General features: G+C 35.5%; 4 protein-coding genes across 4 annotated transcripts; 2 read left to right on the top strand and 2 right to left on the bottom strand.

Annotated features, from left to right (window-relative positions):
• Positions 1-583: 583 nt before the first annotated feature.
• Positions 584-7,654, bottom strand: LOC105650152 (uncharacterized protein At4g18490). The gene is made up of 14 exons (XM_020685388.3): positions 7,485-7,654; positions 7,244-7,370; positions 6,718-6,906; positions 5,699-6,598; positions 5,111-5,293; positions 4,800-4,937; positions 4,279-4,458; positions 4,000-4,180; positions 3,762-3,829; positions 3,627-3,666; positions 3,323-3,499; positions 2,452-2,562; positions 2,290-2,354; positions 584-2,211 (listed from the first exon to the last, which is right to left on the bottom strand). The coding sequence occupies exons 1-13, from the start codon at positions 7,546-7,548 to the stop codon at positions 2,301-2,303; spliced, it is 2,412 nt and encodes an 803-aa protein (XP_020541047.2). The 5' UTR covers positions 7,549-7,654; the 3' UTR covers positions 584-2,211; positions 2,290-2,300.
• Positions 7,655-10,258: 2,604 nt separating this feature from the next.
• LOC105649635 (HXXXD-type acyl-transferase family protein) lies at positions 10,259-12,190 on the top strand. The gene is made up of 2 exons (XM_012236344.4): positions 10,259-11,478; positions 11,575-12,190. Exons 1-2 carry the CDS (start codon positions 10,670-10,672, stop codon positions 12,101-12,103), a joined length of 1,338 nt encoding a protein of 445 aa, XP_012091734.1. The 5' UTR covers positions 10,259-10,669; the 3' UTR covers positions 12,104-12,190.
• Positions 12,191-14,963: 2,773 nt separating this feature from the next.
• LOC149492329 (magnesium-chelatase subunit ChlI, chloroplastic) lies at positions 14,964-16,884 on the top strand. Its single transcript, XM_089716008.1, has 3 exons — positions 14,964-15,175; positions 15,364-15,479; positions 15,767-16,884. The coding sequence occupies exons 1-3, from the start codon at positions 15,073-15,075 to the stop codon at positions 16,817-16,819; spliced, it is 1,272 nt and encodes a 423-aa protein (XP_089572134.1). The 5' UTR covers positions 14,964-15,072; the 3' UTR covers positions 16,820-16,884.
• A 452-nt stretch (positions 16,885-17,336) lies between these two features.
• NUDT11 (nudix hydrolase homolog 11) lies at positions 17,337-18,867 on the bottom strand. The gene is made up of 4 exons (XM_089716014.1): positions 18,339-18,867; positions 18,122-18,264; positions 17,773-17,892; positions 17,337-17,684 (listed from the first exon to the last, which is right to left on the bottom strand). The coding sequence occupies exons 1-4, from the start codon at positions 18,610-18,612 to the stop codon at positions 17,463-17,465; spliced, it is 759 nt and encodes a 252-aa protein (XP_089572140.1). The 5' UTR covers positions 18,613-18,867; the 3' UTR covers positions 17,337-17,462.
• Positions 18,868-19,054: the final 187 nt, after the last annotated feature.

Genomic DNA, 19,054 nt, shown 5'->3' with positions numbered 1-19,054 from the left:
TTAATTCTGTATGCACGTACATCAGTATATGAGAGAACTAATACATGAAAACATGATTCAAAGAGATTTCTGAAATTCACTTACAGCAAGTTTGACGTCCCTCTCCCACTGCTATTGCAACTTGACCAAGCATTAGAGCAGGGCAGAACCACAGAGCATTGCAGCAATCCAGACCAGATTTCAGCCAATCTCAAGTGTGATTATCTAACTATCACATCAAAATCAATAATCAATAGATCATTATGTTTTCTTAAACCAGTGACAATATATCATCAATTATAAAGGATAATGGGATCTGTAGTGAGCTAAAGGAAATGCAAGAAAAGGACAGTTGATAATACCATCAATAAGCTCAAATTTTTGACAAGTAATTTTAAGGTTTCAAATATAGGGAAGAACTCAACTAGGAAGCCAAACAAAATGGGTAACCATCAATTAAATTTCCCACGGGGCCTTTGAATTCTTATCTCTATTGTTTTCTAGAATTAGAATTCAGCTTAAGAGTTGCAACAATTTTCAAGCAGGTGGCTCTGATCCAGATTATCACAATAAAAGGGGGAAAAGGAAAAAGGAAACCCACAAATAAAATATAATTAGATTTTTTTTCATCTTTTATTCCTGTGTAGCATATATTACATTGAATATGGAATTTACCCCTAATTCTGGACTTGGAAACGCTAGTCCAGTCCACAAAGATTGAATTAATCCTCAATCAAGCAGATTGACTAGCTAACAAATTTAACACAGTAATAAATCGGTAGTTTAACTATCTAAAATTTTTGCTTGAATACACCACATTGGTTTTCTTGCACATGGATTCGACACCTCCTCCTACAGCTCTCCTTTTCCCGCACTTCAGTTGGCAAGGTAAAGAAGATGAAATATAAACAGGGATCCTGTTCTGCGGAGGTGAAATTGAATAAATTGGTTGATTGAAGAGGTGGGTAATGTCCTCTAGAGGCTTCCTGGCTCTTCTTCCGTCGCAGGGGAAGCGTGGAGATTTTGCATCCAGTGTGGCTCGCAGCTCTGAATAGAGAGGAGGAATGTTCTCTTTGTTACGATTTTCACTACGAGAAAGAAAAGCCATTGTATACAGACAGATCAAGATCTTGAGATAGAGAGAGAGAGAGAGAGAGACAGAGGGAGTGGTGAAATTGGAGTGGCAAGAATATTGTATATGTGATGCTGGTTTTTGGAGGGTAGAATGAGAGGTTTTAATTTTTGGGATGTATTCTGATTTTAGTTTTCACGGAGATGGGAGGGAGAAGGCGGAGGTTTTATTCGTTTTTAATTTTTTTAGGGGGAGCGGGCGGCTTTTAAATTTGAAATCCGAACGTTGAAACTTGAAAGTGGGGGCGGAGGCGCGCCTACTTTCAGCTGTACAATGAGACCAGAGAGAGGTTCAAATTTTTAGAATGGTAAGTAAAAAGCACGGGACTGGATTCTACCGCGGAAAATCCAACTATCCGAAAAAGAATTTCAAAAAAAATGCGAGGTTTATTTCCCTCACTCACATTTAGCCAAAATAAAAGCCCAACCAAACTCTATTCACTTGCCCAACTAGCTATGCCTTGTTTTTAGTTAGAAAAAGTTTAAGAGCGAATCATATGACCGGTTTGCATTTTTTAAAAAATAAATCATTATTAGTACAAGAACATTCTCCATCTTACATATATCTGATGGATTCTATGAGATACATGTTTCATCAGATAAAAACTAATAATCATCCTAATATTTATATTAGAATCATATCTGTCAATGACAATCTTTCCTGAGTGTTAAAAAAGAAGTCAGAATTTGCTTTCATTGATCTCAAATAGGATTTTGTATTTGCTATTATAGTCTTGTTCAAACAAATGAAGTACCACATAATAGCTAATTATAATTTTCAAGGATTACCCGTTTGTAAGTAATTTCTCTTAAAAGTTAATTTTGCAATTAGATCACAAAAGAAATTATTTTACTTTTTCTTTTGAATCTTCTACTTCTAGTCCCAAAGAGAATATTTATAGGAAAATCTTTATCTACTTTTAACCCGAAATAAGATTGGAACAAGAAAGCTTATAATTCTGAGTGTTAAGCTTAGCACAGTAAACACGCACAGAGATCATGTAAAAGTAAAACTGCAACGAGGGAGACTTTGTTGCAAAGCTCGACTGCTCAGGAAACAGATTCTGATACCAGCTGGTAAGAGATTCACACCTACTGGCCCTGAGCATGGCACATTAAATTATCAAATCATTACAAAGTTATAAACGTGTGTATAAGATAGGAAGAAACAGAGAGTACCTATCTTGTTCCTACTGAAGCCAATCAGAAGTCAACTGTGCAGCAAATTTCTGAACCATTCGAATGTTTTCAATTGTTAAGGAATAACAACAGTTCTATTTTCAACTAAAAGAAAAGCCAAAGGAAGAGGATAAAGAATAACAGAGAGGATTGGAAGGATATCTTCTCATTGAACATAGGATGGTTAAGCATCAGTAAACTGTTATTATTCACAATAGCTCGAACCATTATTTCTTTGGCTTCCTCATGTTTCTTCTTCAACATGTTGCAAATCTGCAGCAAAAGATTGTAAAGAAGTATACTTCATGAATATCTATCCTTAGTGGAAACAGAGTTCAGAATTCAGAAAGAAATCGAGTAATTTTTAGAAGATTTTGCAGAATAATCAAAATCCGTTGCAGTTAAGTAAGACATAATTACATTCGATTGATAGGTACTGAGAATAAAGCATGTAATGGAAACCCAATCCAAAATCGTTTTTCTCCAAGCCTGGCCTACTTGGTCAGTCAACACAGACTAAAAACTCAATGAGGTGTCTTCTTTCGAGGAAAGAAAAAAATCAACAAAAGTCCAGAATAGACTCGATCAAACTATCAATAGCATGCAATGAACCTCAGTATTGAAGACTAAAACCAAAAGTCAAAATATCAGATTTGGCAGTAAAAAGAAAAAGAAAAGACAAATATGGGTCTTCCGACAAACTTGAGTCCTTCTAGTTCTAGGCTGTTACAAATTACAAGTTTCAAAATTTTCATCAGGCTAGATCAATATTTTGTCCTTCACTACCATAGCTTTGCTTTGTGGAAAATCCATCTTAAGAGGTTGATGACAAGTGGCAATGCCTCCAGTCAAATTTGACATTGTCAAGTCTCTATGGTTTTTACTATGTCATCTCGCTTTTAGGTTTCTAATTTTTCCAAGTCACATGACATGTTTTAGTTCCTCATTACGACATTACCGACATTGAAAATCTTGTGGAGTAAACATATATAAACCTCTAGACACCAAAATGGAAAACAAAATTTTCACTCACATCCTCAAGCTCTTTTGCATATGCTTCGGCCTTTTCAACATTTCCATCATTTTCCATAGCCAAAGAAATGTCTTGTTCTCTTATATTTGCCTGTTGGGGTATTTCATGTCCAGAGGTTGAGTGGTTATAGAGAACACCTTTGGGCTTACTCTTTACCTGATTATCCTGATGACAACCCTAGCAAAAGAATATTAAGGCAAGAGAAGCTAGAAATTAATTGACCAGATTTCAACCAAGTACACTTTATATATAGATCTTAGTGGTTGCTATTGATCCACAAACACAGGGGTTTTGGGAAAGATACCTGTTCTTCAATAGTGCTTTTCAGAGGTTCCTTCAAATTGCTGAAAGCATTTGGGAGAAAAGCATTGTTTTATTCTAGCAAACAACCAGTAATTTGAGTTGCAACATATGCACACTGGATTACATATGACAGTACCTGATCTCATTGGGTGACTGAGAAAGACGTTTTCGTGGACTCAAGGCCACTAGCTCTTGATTTGATGCCTGTAAATTGCATCTTAGAATAATAGAAATACATCACAATACTTTGATAAAGATCCGGAAGAAAGTATTTGCTGCTGCTTAAAAACAAACAGTACTCATGATAATATATAGTGGAGGATCCAATGCATAATAAGCCACATTTGGGAGGGTGGGGGTTAAGGAGAACAAACCTCAGATGTTTTCCGTTTCAAAGATGTCATCAACAGAGTTTTTCTCTCAGCATTTGCAATAGGATGAGCAACCTTGGATGCTGTAGTTCCTTGTACTTCCACATTTTTCCCTGAGTTTCTCGAGGAACTTAGTCCCAATTTATCTACAGCACTTGAATGACCTTTGCTTGCTCCAGTAGTCCTATGTTGAGAGACATCAATCATCAAAGAGATGTATCACAACAGAGAAAGAAAACCAGAAGGCATTGACAAACATAAATCTCCATATTCTTATCAGACCTTGTAATCTTCAAGCTAGAAAGATCAGGTGTTTTCTTTCCAGCTTTAAGCCCTTCAAAAGGAATTATCTTTGAGTTCCAAGTTGATCCCATGCTTGAAACTGCAGCAGTAGAATTTTCACTTGTCTGGATGCTAGACTTAGTTGCCTTATCAATTGAGCTGGAAGTATTAACTTCAAAACTGCAAATATTTCACAAGGCTCCCAGAGCTTATACCATTAGTATGTTTTCCAGAACTTGCATAATGTTAATGCATTTCAAAAAATATACAAGTTCTCAGAAAGAACCCAGTCAAAAAGTCACAGGTAGAAAATAGAAGGACAAGTTCACAGATTCTGGTTAATTAAAGCTTGCAAATGATATATAGTGAAAGCTTGATAAATAGCAAAATGGCAGCAGTTAGAAGGGACATAACTGGTTGCTCAAATTTTAAGTGATGTATTTCTACTTATGGACCAAAATTTCAACATACTGAAGAAGAAAAACCTTTATAGAAAATCATACCAGTTAAATATACCTCACCTGATATTACATAAATTTTTAACATTCTTTACGCTCCCTAGGGAAGAAGGTTCTCCTTTTGCCAATTCCATTGAAAGTGACTTTGAATCACCAATTACTTTTTTGTGCGTTTGTGCATCATTAACATTGAAGCTTTCTCTGTTGAGCAAAAAATGGAAAAGCTTATCATTACTGAAAATTGCACTTCTTACACAAATCATGTGGCGTAGGCGCGTGGCATCCCACACAGAAGATTAATTACTCCACTTTATGTAAGGGGAGCGCATACAGGGAGGATAAGCTCTTTGCTGTGCTCCAGTCCTGCATCTCACCTTTTCTCATTTGCAGGACAAAGTGTATCCATTTCTTTACACCCAAATGAGGAAACCTCCATGCCAGTGGATGGTGGCTGACATAGTTGAGGTTTGGGTTCTTTCAATCTCTTAAAATACTTTGAACAAACAACTCCTGATTCTGTCTCCTTTGTTGGTGTCACATTATTGACAACAGGTTCACTATATGAGATAACCAAAAATAGAAAAAGAAGAAGAAAGAATCAATTATATGCAAACTAACCAGTAATTCCATGAATGAGGGCTTATATTGACATAGTTCGGCAAAAAAAAAAAAAAAAAAAAAAATCACTCATGAGCAATGTTATGCTCTTTATTTAATTACAAATAATTAGACCAGAACATGCTGCATTGACTTGCAGTTTAGGGAACGTGTCATTTTCTCTATAGCTTTAGATAGACATGAAACTATCTTTCTTCCCTCATTTGAATGAAGCCATCTATCTGAAAATGAATTAAAGTGTTCATATTGTCATCACTTTCTCATTCCAATGGGACCAAATGCAAGAAGTTTGATTATAATAAAATGGACATCAATAAATGCCAGAATTTAAAAAATTGTCTAACCTCCTTAATGGAACCAAAAGTTTTGAAGCTGACTTCTGGACATCCTTATCATTTGGTCTTCTCGGTAAATGATCTGCAGAGGATGTAACTTCAAAATCTAGATCATCTTGCATTGGCTCAGTCCCTGTCATATTTCCAATTGGGGTTTCACTATCTGCCTTTTTGCATGCACCTCCACTGCTCTCTGATCCGTCATTGTATGGTTGAGCCGAATTCTTCAACTGTAAGTTCTCATGATTAGAGCTACTACAAGGTATAGTTCTGTCCATAACATCCTCTTCTGCACCAGATTCTGTATTCAATTTTCTAGCCAGGGAACCAACTTGAATATCTAATTCTGTATCTTGAATTGAACTATTCTTAGGAACAGATTGAACAGGTAAAATCTCTGTTGTCTGTTGAGCTTGTGGCTCTGTGGGCATTGCCTTCTCTTGGAAAGATTCAGTATCTCGAATTGAATTTTTCCCTGTAACAGATTGAACAGATAATATCTGTGTCAACTGTTGAGCTTGTGGTTCTGTGGGCATTGCCTTCTCTTGGAAGTGATTCTGCTGATCTGCTTCTTCTGGACTAACAGAGACTGTTTTCTCTGTTGAATCTCTTGTACAGTGTGACACAAACATATCTCCAATTTTTTCTGATATTGAAGGAAAATTGTCATTTGAGGAATTGCCAGTTGCTTCACCAACTACAGTAGTCTCAACAACAGAAGTAGTTGCATTCTCTGGTGCTTGACTCTTGTCTGTGTGGCTATAATCAAATGCATCATTGCCGCAAGCCAGGTTAACTTTTGAGCTCTGATATTCACTCCTATCTGAACCAGCCACTTTGCTGTCCGGATTTTTCATGGAAGTTTTACCTCCTTGAATTATAGATGAATCAAAGTTGAAATCATCCAACCTACTTTGCAACAAATAGGCCAGGTAAGCAATTCTGATATCATTTTGAATTCCCTAAGACAGCTAGTTGAAAAGTTCTGTATAATAAGGTCAAATGCCCACACAGTTTTATCTACTTACTCGTTAAAATCAAAAGAGAATGCAAAGCAGTCTCGTTTTCCTCGATGATTTCCACTGGAAGATTCTTCTTTAGAACTTTCTTTGGGTTTAGCAGTCTTTTTGGATGGGGATGAGAAATCAAGGTCAGGCAAGTCCACTTTGAAGGATGTTAACTTTTCAAAATCACCATCTAGATTAAAATCCATATCTCTGAAAAGAATATTACATTAGCAATTTAGCATTAACTCACTAATTGCATACTCCTTGCGTACCAGTAATATATTTAGGGTAAATTAGCATACTTGTATCCAAGCTAGCACACCCTCATGAAACACAATTATTTAGGGACAAGAAATGTAACTGAGGAAAGAATAACTACAATGGTGCATCATTTTAAATGATAGTAATTCTAAAAGAAAATGAAAATATAGTCAATACTCAGTTTAACAGTAAAAAAGTACCAAGACAGAAAGGAAAAGTTGTTCAACAAAATACTAGATCTAGGGAGGTTAAGAAGCCATAGTTTTCGGAGCTTTGGAGCACTTACAATTTGTCAAAGTTGAATGTTTTCTTCTTGCCACTTGAAACTGTATCAAAATTAAAATCCATTTTATCATCTCCTGCCGCTGAAAGTGATTTCCAAGAGCTAATAAATTCCTTTCCAATTTCCTCATCTGCTTTCAAGGTAATTTAAGATTTCAAAATATAGTCCACACATGATTAAAGCAATTAAATAAGAAGACAACAAATATATAGTGTGTATATATATAAAGCGATACTGAAAATACCTAGAGGTGAATTTTTCTTTTTGGGATCAACAGATGAGGAAGTTCCTGTCTGTGGTTCTGCCATCTGTAACGTAGGTTTCTTTCAGAATTAGCTGCCGCAAATAACTAGAGGACTCAGGGATACAGATACAATAAAATTTGAATGGCATATTTCAAAAGCTTTAAATTATCGTGCCATAATGAAGTTCAAGCATCCAATTTAGTGATGGCAGAACCTTAACCGAAGTAGTATTGAAAAGCTCAGAACAAGCCCCTAATAATGTAAACTACCGATTTAACTAAACTAAAAGAAAAAAATATTTACATCAAGGTAATGCCTATGTATCAGAGAAATTTCTCAACTGGACCTGCTCAAATCATCCTGCAGACAACTAGTTAGCCATCTAGAAATTATGCCATTACAGATAAATGAAACCTCCTGAGTACCTTGTTCATAATTTTCTTTCCCTAAAATGTTTATAAATGATAAAAGAAGTTTCGACACACCTTCCATCTATTAGAGAAAAACAAAACATGACCTGATTTGCAATAACCAGTGATTTGCAAGACAATTAGTTATGAAGGCAACATAGAAACATGACCTGAGAGACAGTCGATATGATTTCGTGGTCTATCGCCAGTTCATTTGCAATAAAACGCTTAAGAACATACTAAACCTAAAATTGATAAGGATGTAGAGAGTGATTATGGTAAGAGATGAAGTAAAATCAACAGAAATACAAAACTGAAGAATTGCTAGCTCAACTTCGAAGTAGATCCAGACGTACTCAACCTAATTCGGCCAAGCACAAATCCAAAAGCAAAAGAAACAAAAAGTACATTGGACTTGCATTGAATCCACGGATGATATGACCGAGAAAACACCAGGAAACAAGAGCATATGATCTTAAAATACCTAATTTTAAATCTTCAATGATAGATTATACAGTTCTGAGTTTGAAATGAGAGAGTGGGACAGAGAGAGAATTTGCCTGTAATTGAGGTAAGATAAGTCCGAGTCCTGCTGATGTTTGGTTCGCCAGAAAATTGAGTATGCTCTAGGGGTGTAGTAGGAAAATGGAGTGCCAGTTCAGAGTGGCAGCTTGTGTTCAAATGTTCTCTGTATTTATAACTTTGGACTTGTTCCAGGGCGGGAATAAGAGATGAAAGCAGCTTGACCCTTTTTGTATTCGGATCTGGCTCCATGATTCCAATTAGAATTTCATTGGACCTTTTAGGAGAAGCCCTTCCAATTGCCAATTTTTATTTATTTTATCTAATATTAATAACTCATAATTAGGTGTCATTAACTAAATATTGAAAACTAAACAATTTAAAATAAACCTTTTCAAATACTTAAATATTATGTAATGGAAGGGGAGAATTGTTAATCCTAATTCATACAATAACAACATTTTGAATCCATTCAATTTGAATTGATATTTTCTCCATGGTAATTATTATCATAATTTTTATGAAAAAAAGATTTACAACAATTATTCTGTAACAATTTATTTGTATAAATGTATGTATGGCCAAAAATGGACTCATCTAAAATCGGGTCAAGTTATAATTGTTTACATGGGCTCAATAGTAATACAATCAACAAAACCTTATTTGGCCGCTCTAGGAGCAAACTGCTCATCCCTATTATGGAGAAATCTTTTATAAAGGAGATACATTAGTTACATTTTAAATGAAAAATTGAGATCTAGTGATATAACACAGGGTCTTCTAAAAGTGGAACAAATATTAGAAGTGCGTTTAATTGATTTAATATCGATAAGCCAAGAAAAGAAAATTGAGGGTTGGAATGAATGTATAACAAGAATTCTTGGAATTCCTTAAGGATTCTTGATTGATGCTGAACTAACTATATTTCAAAGTTATAACGGATAGTCCGTGTTTCTAGTTTTTTTACTATTTAAAAAAAAAAATTCACCGTTGATTGCAAAATACAAGTATTATTTTGTAGCAAAAATAAGATATAAAAGCTGTTAAAAAAATAAAAACATAATATAATATTTATTTGGCAATATTAATTGTTTTGATAATAATTATTATATTAGTAGTTATTGTCACTGTCAACTGTTTAGACTGATATAATATTTCATCATTCGACCTTGTAAATTATAAATCCTAGTGTGGATATTAAATTATCGAAATTAAAACACTAAAACCTAGATTAAAAATTATCACTGAACATGCCAATAAAGATTGTAATATTCTTTTGTGCTGCATCCTTGTCATAAAAAAAAAAGGCATTAATTGAATGTTATATTTTCATCGTAGCGTGGACTGTAATTCGCTATGAAACATAATGATTCCAAAGGAGAAATTTAGATTTTTTCCCCTTTAAATTTTAATAATGAGTTTGTTTTAATTTTTATTTTATAAATAATCAAATAATTCAAATGAACATTATGAACAACATATGAAAATAATTTATTTTTTAATAATTTTATTACATAATAATTTCCTCTACATAATTTTGTCTCTATATGTTAAATTTGTTTATTGTTTTAATTCCGTTAAAGATAAACTCAATGCTAAGATATTCATAAATTATGTCTAGAAAATTTAAGCTATAATTAATAAAATGTGCTATGTGTTTATAGATATATGATTTTCTTATAACCAGTTTTTGACCAATTGATAAAAAAAAAAAAAATCAAACAACTTATTATTGGCATGTATCGATTTCCAAAATTGTGTTTTAAAAAAATTCTAAAACATTGCTGTTTAATTGAAATTCATATAATAATATCCATTATTATGCTTGAAATTTTGATAAATGGTTATATTAGAAGAAGAGAGGGTGGTTAGCGGCTAGCTAACGAGTAACCACGAATAGTCCAAAGCAAAATGTAGCTGGTTGGGTAGGTGAGATCCCATCTCGACAAAGTAATATGTTTGAGAGAGTAAAATAGCATTTTTAATTTAATTTATTATCTCATAATTAATCGTGGCGGCAGTGTACTTGCTGCTTCACGTTCCCGGTTGCCACTTTTGACTCCACAAGCACTATTCGTCTCTTGTAGTCTACTGTCTTGCTCCGGGGGTTGGGTTGGTAGAGCTCATATGCGGTTGGTGAGAAACAACAACTCCAGTTAATCCATATTATATTCACAAGATCCAGAACCCATTTATACAGATCGCAGATCCATCGCTAGTACGCACCGAGAGGAAAAGCCATCATTGACAAAATGCAAGTTAATATCAAAGAAACCACTCCGATTCGTCCATCTACTCCTCCTTTCTCTCAAGATCATGTTCTATCTCTTTCCCACCTTGATACCGACCGGAACATGAACACTACCTTCCGTTACCTAAGAGTTTATGTCAACAACGCCGCCGCCACCAACAGTAATCACCCCTTTAATGTCATTTCGGCTGCCCTTTCCTCTGCTCTCGTCCACTACTACCCTCTTGCTGGTACTCTCCGCCGCCGAGAAGTAGACAGCAGATTTGAGGTATTCTGCTCCGTTGACCAAGGTGTGCCCCTCATCAATGCAACGGTCAACTGTACGCTAGAATCCCTTAATTACCTTGATGACTCGGACTCGGATTTTGTAGAGAGCTTGGTACCGGACCCGACCGCTGATGATGGACTGGTCAACCCGTGCGTGCTCCAAATCACGGTATTCGAGTGCGGTGGGTATACACTGGCAGCTGCAATCCACCATGCCTTGTGCGATGGGCTTGGGGCTACCCAATTTTTCAATGTTATGGCGGAGTTGGCACGCGGGGCGGATCGGATTTCGGTTGAACCGGTATGGGATAGGACGAATTTGCTGCGTCCGAGAGACCCACCCCGGTACGAGGGAGCGGTGAGGGAGTTTTTGGGGTTGGAGAAAGGGTCTGAACCGTACGGTCATGCTGTGGGTAAGGTAGTTAGGGAGTGTTTTAATGTGAAAGATGAGTGGCTGGACCGGTTCAAGAATATGCTGCTTGAGAAAAGCGGCTCTAATTTCACCACGTTTGAGGCTTTGGGGGCATTCTTGTGGCGAGCCAAGTAAGTCAAATTTGATATTGTTGTGCCGTGTGTAATATCTTTATTAAGACTTGTAAATTGGATTCTATAATTCGAATTTTTCATTTTTGTTAACAGAGTTAAAGCTTCCAGAGTTCCTGGTGATGAAATAGTGAAGTTTACATATGCAATGAATATACGAAGACTGGTTAAGCCACCATTGCCCATTGGCTACTGGGGCAATGGCTGTGTTCCAATGTATGCACAGCTTCTTGCTAAAGAGCTATTAGAGCAACCCATTTGGAAAACAGCTGAGGTGATCAAGAAAAGTAAAATTCATGCCTCTACCGAATATGTGCAGTCGTTTATTGATTTCCAAGAAGTACATTATGCAGATGGTATCACAGCAGGAAATAGGGTGAGTGGCTTCACAGATTGGAGACACTTAGGCCATTCAACTGTGGATTTTGGATGGGGAGGTCCGGTCACTGTCTTGCCTCTTTCAACGAAACTACTTGGAAGTGTTGAACCTTGCTTTTTCTTGCCTTATTCATCAGCAAATGCAGGAAAGAAAGATGGGTTCAAGGTGCAAGTGACCTTGCAAGAAACTGCGTTGCCTGCTTTCAAGAAAGAGATGGAGAAATTTAGTAACCAAGAATTTGAGTAGTGTTGATTTTACATTTCAGAGCCTGTTTGTTACTGTTCTCCTTGTAATTTGTGAATAAAATGAAAAGCAAAAGACTTGCAATATCTACATTTCAGGGTTTGCCAAATTTATAACTACTCATTTGCAGGATAAGAGAGTATGCTTTTTGTTTAAGATCTTTATGCTTTAATGAAGGTATTCTTATTTTCTTTATGCGTGAGGGGAAAATAATAAATCGATCTCTAAATTGTACTTAAATGAATACATGATGATCTCTATTTCTAAAAATTAATTACGAAGTCTAGAAATTATGAATTCATAAACGTTTTGATCTTTTTGTCCAAGAAAAAGGGACCACAGCCTTAATGGAAATTAAAAGAGAATGATTAAAATATTAATAGAAATCACAAGTTAGGGATTTTATAGTTAATTCCGCTATAATTTAGGAACTCATTTTTTAATCGACGGTTAAATTAAGTTGTTTTGGACAGAAAGATTAACGTTTTAATAGAATTATAAGTTAAAGACCTTATAATTAATTTTTTAAAATAAAGATCTTCATATATTAATTTAACTGTAATTGAAGAACCTCCGTATTATTTTCCCAGTAAGTTATGGCCATATGAGAACGGAGCGTGATGCTATCTCTCTGATGGGTTTGGGTTGTGTCAAGAAGACGGCAACTCGTTTAGTCGTTCGAACTACACCTTGTAAAGTTGATGACACATGGCAGCAGACAATTTGCTCGCCTAAATGTTGTGACATAGCCGCCTCTTATTTTCATATTTTTTAACCCCGTTGGTAATTTGGGCTTTTAACAAAAACAATATTCTTCACAAAACTATTTTTCAATATATTGTCATTTCAAAATTATTTATCAATCTAATTTTTATCTTAATCAGAGAAAGAGTGTTACACTAAAATCATCAATTGAGTTGGTGGTTTCGGTGATAAGCAGTCAGCAAAAAGTTATTATATGAATAAATAATAATTTTATTTTGTATTGAGACCATCAATCCAATTGGTGGTTTCAATACAAAATGAAAATTTTAAGTTGTCAATTTGTCTTGTCACTGAAACACATGATTCGTTTGGTGGTTTTAGTGCAACGGTGAAATGTGACCACTAGTCAGCAAAAAATATATGGGAAAATAGTATTTGTTAAGAGTCCACCAAATTAATTAGTAGTTTCAATAAAAAAATAATTGTTCACTCAAAATATTTTTTTCATCAAAACACACATATGATCTAGTGGTTTTGGTTCACAATTATTTCAAGTTAAGTAATACAACATAAATTTCCTTACACAGTTAAAAATTATCGAGAGTAATAAATTATTTTAAGTTGAACTTGTATGATATTAAAAACGTCTTAATAACTAATACATGGAAAATTAATCATATTAATGTCTACTCGCATGTCCTCCTATACCACACCTTGGGAGCCTCCTATTACGACATGGATTTCGACGTATTGCATCTTCTCTAATATCTTGATATTCTTCTTCATGCTCAATATTTATGTTGATACTCATGTGAGGAGCTTGAACCACATTCAATAGTTGTTTTGGGCTAAAAAATGTCAGATGAGTCTATTGCTCGGGTACCATCATTTTTGGGCTAGAAAATATCAGATGAGTCTATTGCTCGGGTACCATCATTATCTCAAAAAAATTCATTAAATGAGTGTCTAGCATGAATGTAGATCTATCATGTGTGCGAAAGACACCGTAGAAGTATTGAAAACATGTACTGTATATTGAAATGGCGTTACTCGCCTATTTCGGAGAAAGGAGTATGAATTTACTGGGTTACCACCATCGAAATGTAATGAATATTCAATAACATTTCTAGTGCTACAAATAGTACACCCCACTCAGGTTGTGGTGCAGAAGATGATGTGCTCGACATATTCACAAGATAACCTTCATAATAGTTATATGTTATAGAGGGAGGGACTTGAGGTATATTGTCTACTTACGGGGTTTCAACTAGAATATGTCTAGATGTAATTTCACGTCTCCTACGCCTCTATATGTCTTTTGGTGTTTGAACAAGAGAAAACTTTATAGATGGAGGGGTAGGTTGAAGCATAGGATGAATTTCAATACGAATTTCTTCATTCATTGTGTCGAATAAGCTAAATAATCTTTGACGGAATATTGGTGATGTACTATATATGTTGAGCCCATTTGCCTGTATTAAAAAAAATATTATGGAATAAGAGCAAAATTTATTATTCAATTAGATTAAGAAATTATACGATAAGATAAAAAGATATCAAATAATTACCACAACTCCAACTTCTGCACCTCGAAATGAAATCCAATGTCTAGTTCGTTTCATATATCAAATGTATTGCACCAAAACCACAAGATTATATGTGTGTTTTGGTGACAAAATATTTTGAGTGAATAAATATTTTTTCATTGAAACCACTAATTAATCTGGTGGACTGTTAACAAAACACTATTTCTATATGTATTTTTTACTAACCAGTGGTCACATCTTATAGTTGCACTAAAATCATCAAACAAATTATGTGTTTTAGTGAAAAGACAAATTGACAATTTAAAATTTTCATTTTGTATTGAAACCACCAATTTGATTGGTGGTCTCGATACAAAATAAAAATTATTATTTATTTATATAACTACATTTTGCTAACTACTTATCAGTACGGATTACTTTTTCTGTTGCACTGAAACCACCAACTCAATTGATAATTTTAATACAATATTCTCTCTCTATATCAAGATAGATATTAAATTAATTAATAATTTTGAAATGAGATTAGATTAAAAATAATTTTACGGAGAGCATTTAACCCTCTTAATTTTCTTTTTTGCTTTCCCTATTTTTAACACCAAAAGCGCAAAGCAGAGGCCTCCAGCGTAGCATAGAAGATACGACTGAAATCTATCCTCTTATCCTCAGACTCAGCGGAGACAAATAAACATAGTCACTGACCCAAGTGATCTTCTGCAAGGCATGGCGTCAATACTGGGAACTTCTTCGACCACAATTTTAAGGTCTAGGCCTTTCTCCTATTCCATAGCCAAGCCTTCCATTCCATCTCTCTCCTTAATCCCTGGTACATTTCTCAATTAAATAATCTAATACCCATGTTCCTCTTTGAAACCCATCCAATTGATTGCATTTTATTGTTTCTAAATTCTTAAATTTCGCATTTTTTGGATTATTCGATTTTGTTAGCATGTGAGTTTCGGTGTTTCTCAGTAGAGCGTTTAGTGACGGTGCTGTTTTTCGCTTAATTTGCAGGGCAGGGTTTTGGGAGGAAATATTATGGAGGAATTGGTATTCAGGGTAAGAAAGGGAGGTCTCATTTCCATTTTGCGGTTACCAATGTTGCTACCGACGTTAGCTCCGTTGAGCAGGTGCGGTTTTTCTTTATTCTATAATTCGATTATGTATTGAAGTAATGTTGGAGGATATTGGGTACTGCATTCTAGATGTTTGTTGAAGGGCTTAATTTGTTAAATAATAAATTAGAATGACGTATGGTTATTACTGGTGCATCACTTCATAAGACTTGATGTAAAAATATATGAATTACATACAGTTCTGAAAATTTGTGTTTAGAAGAGAATGTTGAATTGCGCAAAGCAAGAAACAATCTTTAGCCCTAGATTGTGGAAATAACATTTATGAAGTTTAATTATAGGCCCAGAAAGTTGATGCTAAGGAAAGCCAGAGGCCGGTGTATCCATTTGCTGCTATAGTAGGACAGGATGAAATGAAATTATGCCTTTTGTTAAACGTGATTGATCCCAAGATTGGAGGTGTCATGATTATGGGTGATAGAGGAACAGGGAAGTCTACTACTGTTAGGTCCTTGGTGGATTTACTTCCTGAAATTAAAGTAGTTTATGGTGACCCATATAACTCGGATCCAGAAGATCCAGAGTCCATGGGTGTGGAAGTTAGGGAAAGTATCATGAAAGGGATAGACCTTCAAGTTATGTTGACTAAAATTAATATGGTTGATTTGCCATTAGGAGCTACAGAGGATAGGGTTTGTGGGACAATTGACATTGAAAAGGCTCTTACAGAGGGTGTCAAGGCATTTGAACCTGGCCTTCTTGCTAAAGCTAATAGAGGGATTCTTTATGTCGATGAAGTTAATCTTTTAGATGACCACTTAGTGGATGTTCTTTTAGATTCTGCTGCCTCTGGATGGAACACAGTGGAGAGAGAAGGTATTTCAATTTCACATCCTGCACGATTTATTTTGATTGGCTCTGGAAATCCTGAAGAGGGGGAGCTCCGGCCACAGCTGCTTGATAGATTTGGAATGCATGCACAAGTTGGAACTGTAAGGGATGCAGAGCTTAGAGTGAAGATTGTGGAAGAAAGAGCTCGGTTTGACAAAAACCCTAAGGAATTCCGCGATTCTTACAAGACAGAGCAAGAGAAGCTGCAGCAGCAAATTTCTGCAGCTAGAACTTCTCTTTCTTCTGTGCAGATAGATCATGACCTCAAGGTAAAAATCTCGAAGGTTTGTGCAGAGCTGAATGTTGATGGGTTGAGAGGAGACATTGTGACTAACAGAGCTGCAAAAGCTTTAGCAGCTCTGAAGGGAAGAGATAAGGTCACTGCAGAGGATGTTGCTACTGTCATCCCCAACTGTTTAAGACACCGTCTTAGGAAGGATCCATTGGAGTCAATAGACTCGGGTTTACTTGTCATTGAAAAATTCTATGAAGTTTTTAGCTGAGGATACCATTTAGATGCCTCTGTAATTTTGTTGACTCATAATTGAATCTATTTGCTGTTTTTGTCGCTTTTGTTTTTCATGTTATCTTAGTTAAATATTCTGCAAATGTAAAGCCATCGTTCCGGTTTTTATTGAGGATCTTGTACTAAGTTGAAGAGAATGAAGCTACAGATACAGATTCTGCTGTTGAAAGTTCTCTATTCCCTTAATATAAAATTGCTACACTTGCTATGCTAAAGTTGCCAAAATTCTCGTTGGCTTTCACATAATGGGAAATCATAAATTTTCATGCTTCCTTGCTTGCATTTGAAATCCTTTTACAAAGCTCTCCGGATCTCTCTCCATTTAACCACAGAGAGGGAAACAATTAGGTGATATCTTGGATCAGATAAAATTTCTTTCACACAAATTTCAAATTTTTTAGTTATTTTTCAAAAAACAAAATAACCTGAAGTGACTGCTGAATGAAGCTCAACCATTCTTTGTAAGTTCTTATTTTCTGGCATCCAAGCAAGCATACTAACTTCAATTTAATCATATTGTCTTATAGAATAGCACCTAGAACAATAGCAGCAGGTCAAATTTGTTACACTAGCTGAGGAAGAGTTTTCTTTGAAAATGACAATGAAGTTGCTTAGAAAATCTACAGCTTGGTGACATCTTTTTCAAAAATTCCACTCCAAAATGGAGGCCTCTGCTCTAAAAATGCAGGTGGTCGTTGGTAGACAATTGATGCAACCCTAATCATGATTCCAGCTGTCAATGCCCAAATCACATAACTTTTGCTATCTGATTTATAGTCGAAGTAATGGAGTAAATACTTATATCCCATCTTCTGTTTTTCCACAGCTGTACGGTTCTCATCCTGCATTTACCAAAAGAAAATATGAGCCAGTTTTCAGATCAATTCCGAAATCCGATTGAAAAGTATAATTAAACATTTAAAGTAGAACCTTAAGGAACATTTCTACAGGAACATCAAATATTGATTCTACTTCGTCGGGGTTCGGATATGGATTGAAAGCGTTCTTGTCATATAGTATACCAACCACAGGAACTACCGCCATGCCACGCTGCAAATAGCACCCAAAATTATCGAAAGTTCAATAAGCCACTAACTATATTTAACTAAATTTGATGAGGGTCATCTAAATTTAATGATAATATGAATTTATTGAAAAAGTCCCAGGTCGAAATCCCCCCTCCCTCGCCATTTAATTTGCTTAAATTGCAAGATTTCCTGAGTGCAATCTGCAGGAAGATTTGAAAAGGACACCAAGTATAATGAAATTGTGACCATACCAGAGTTACAAATGGTTCAAGAACAGTAACAACATCAACAAGATAAGGGTCTAAACCAATCTCTTCTTTAGCTTCCCTAAGAGCAGTCCCTATATCATCAGCATCATCTTCCTCCCTTTTCCCACCAGGCAAAGCAACCTCACCTGCATTCAAACATATCATCCCATCATTCTTGATTGTATAGTGATTAATATATAGAAAGACAAGATCTTTGTACCAGAGTGAGAGGACAGCGTTGACGAGCGTTTTGTAAGAATTACACGCAAATCGCCATCATTTCCTTCGAAGATGCAAACAAGAACTGCAGCTCTATTATTGTTGGTTCTTGCAGATTCCGCTGTGGAATCCAATTTTTGAGAATCTGTAATTTTCTCTTCCCCTGGGACCCCTTCTTGATCTTGTTGACTGGTTGGGTTGGTTAAAGAGTAAGTTGGTCTATAGAGGAGAAGCTGTCGAGCTAAGGAAACGAGTTTCTGGGATTTCCCTTCCATGGTATGTTAGGGTTCCGATATTTGTTTGTCCTATTTGACTTGTGCCCGGATCTAAGATTCCAAGCAGAAAAGCTGAAACCTTTTCTTGAGGAGTTTCCAAATATAATTACGAACTTGCAGTTGGCATTACGCAAAAGCTTCAAATTTCCCATTTATGAGACCTAGAATTATCCCCACTTGAATTAGTAGCCGTCTTCCTAGTTTGTAATACGGTCTGCAAAAAACGGTTAAAGTAATAAATCTGCCAACTAAATTCAATTCAATTGGTTGGTCAAATCCCAAGTAACTGGAATTGCCTACCTTTCGTTCTGCTTGCTTTAGTAGTACTAATATAAAATAGTGGAACATTTATCTCTTTAGTTTATCTTACCAAATCTATTTAATGGTGTTTCAGATGTTGGGAAGTAGAAACAAGAACTGTATTATACAATTGGCAGGGAAA

This window comes from Jatropha curcas, chromosome 11 (genome assembly GCF_041381405.1).
Source record: "Jatropha curcas cultivar XTBG-Jc1 chromosome 11, XTBG_Jcur_1.0, whole genome shotgun sequence".
Classification (NCBI taxonomy): domain Eukaryota; kingdom Viridiplantae; phylum Streptophyta; class Magnoliopsida; order Malpighiales; family Euphorbiaceae; genus Jatropha; species Jatropha curcas.
Note: the sequence above shows the minus strand (reverse complement) of the source record. Positions and strands in the feature narration are given on the sequence as shown.

Excerpts from the sequence above, each read along its gene's own strand:
- LOC149492329 (XM_089716008.1), top strand. The coding sequence starts at position 15,073 with ATGGCGTCAATACTGGGAACTTCTTCGACCACAATTTTAAGGTCTAGG. Across the intron at positions 15,176-15,363 it reads ATCTCTCTCCTTAATCCCTG|GGCAGGGTTTTGGGAGGAAA; the intron begins GTACATTTCTCA and ends CTTAATTTGCAG. Across the intron at positions 15,480-15,766 it reads ACGTTAGCTCCGTTGAGCAG|GCCCAGAAAGTTGATGCTAA; the intron begins GTGCGGTTTTTC and ends GTTTAATTATAG.
- NUDT11 (XM_089716014.1), bottom strand. The coding sequence starts at position 18,612 with ATGGAAGGGAAATCCCAGAAACTCGTTTCCTTAGCTCGACAGCTTCTC. Across the intron at positions 18,265-18,338 it reads AACGCTGTCCTCTCACTCTG|GTGAGGTTGCTTTGCCTGGT; the intron begins GTACAAAGATCT and ends GTTTGAATGCAG. Across the intron at positions 17,893-18,121 it reads TTGAACCATTTGTAACTCTG|CGTGGCATGGCGGTAGTTCC; the intron begins GTATGGTCACAA and ends TGCTATTTGCAG.
- LOC105649635 (XM_012236344.4), top strand. The coding sequence starts at position 10,670 with ATGCAAGTTAATATCAAAGAAACCACTCCGATTCGTCCATCTACTCCT. Across the intron at positions 11,479-11,574 it reads GCATTCTTGTGGCGAGCCAA|AGTTAAAGCTTCCAGAGTTC; the intron begins GTAAGTCAAATT and ends TTTTGTTAACAG.
- LOC105650152 (XM_020685388.3), bottom strand. The coding sequence starts at position 7,548 with ATGGCAGAACCACAGACAGGAACTTCCTCATCTGTTGATCCCAAAAAG. Across the intron at positions 5,294-5,698 it reads CTTTTGGTTCCATTAAGGAG|TGAACCTGTTGTCAATAATG; the intron begins GTTAGACAATTT and ends TATCTCATATAG. Across the intron at positions 3,667-3,761 it reads CAGTCACCCAATGAGATCAG|CAATTTGAAGGAACCTCTGA; the intron begins GTACTGTCATAT and ends AAATGCTTTCAG.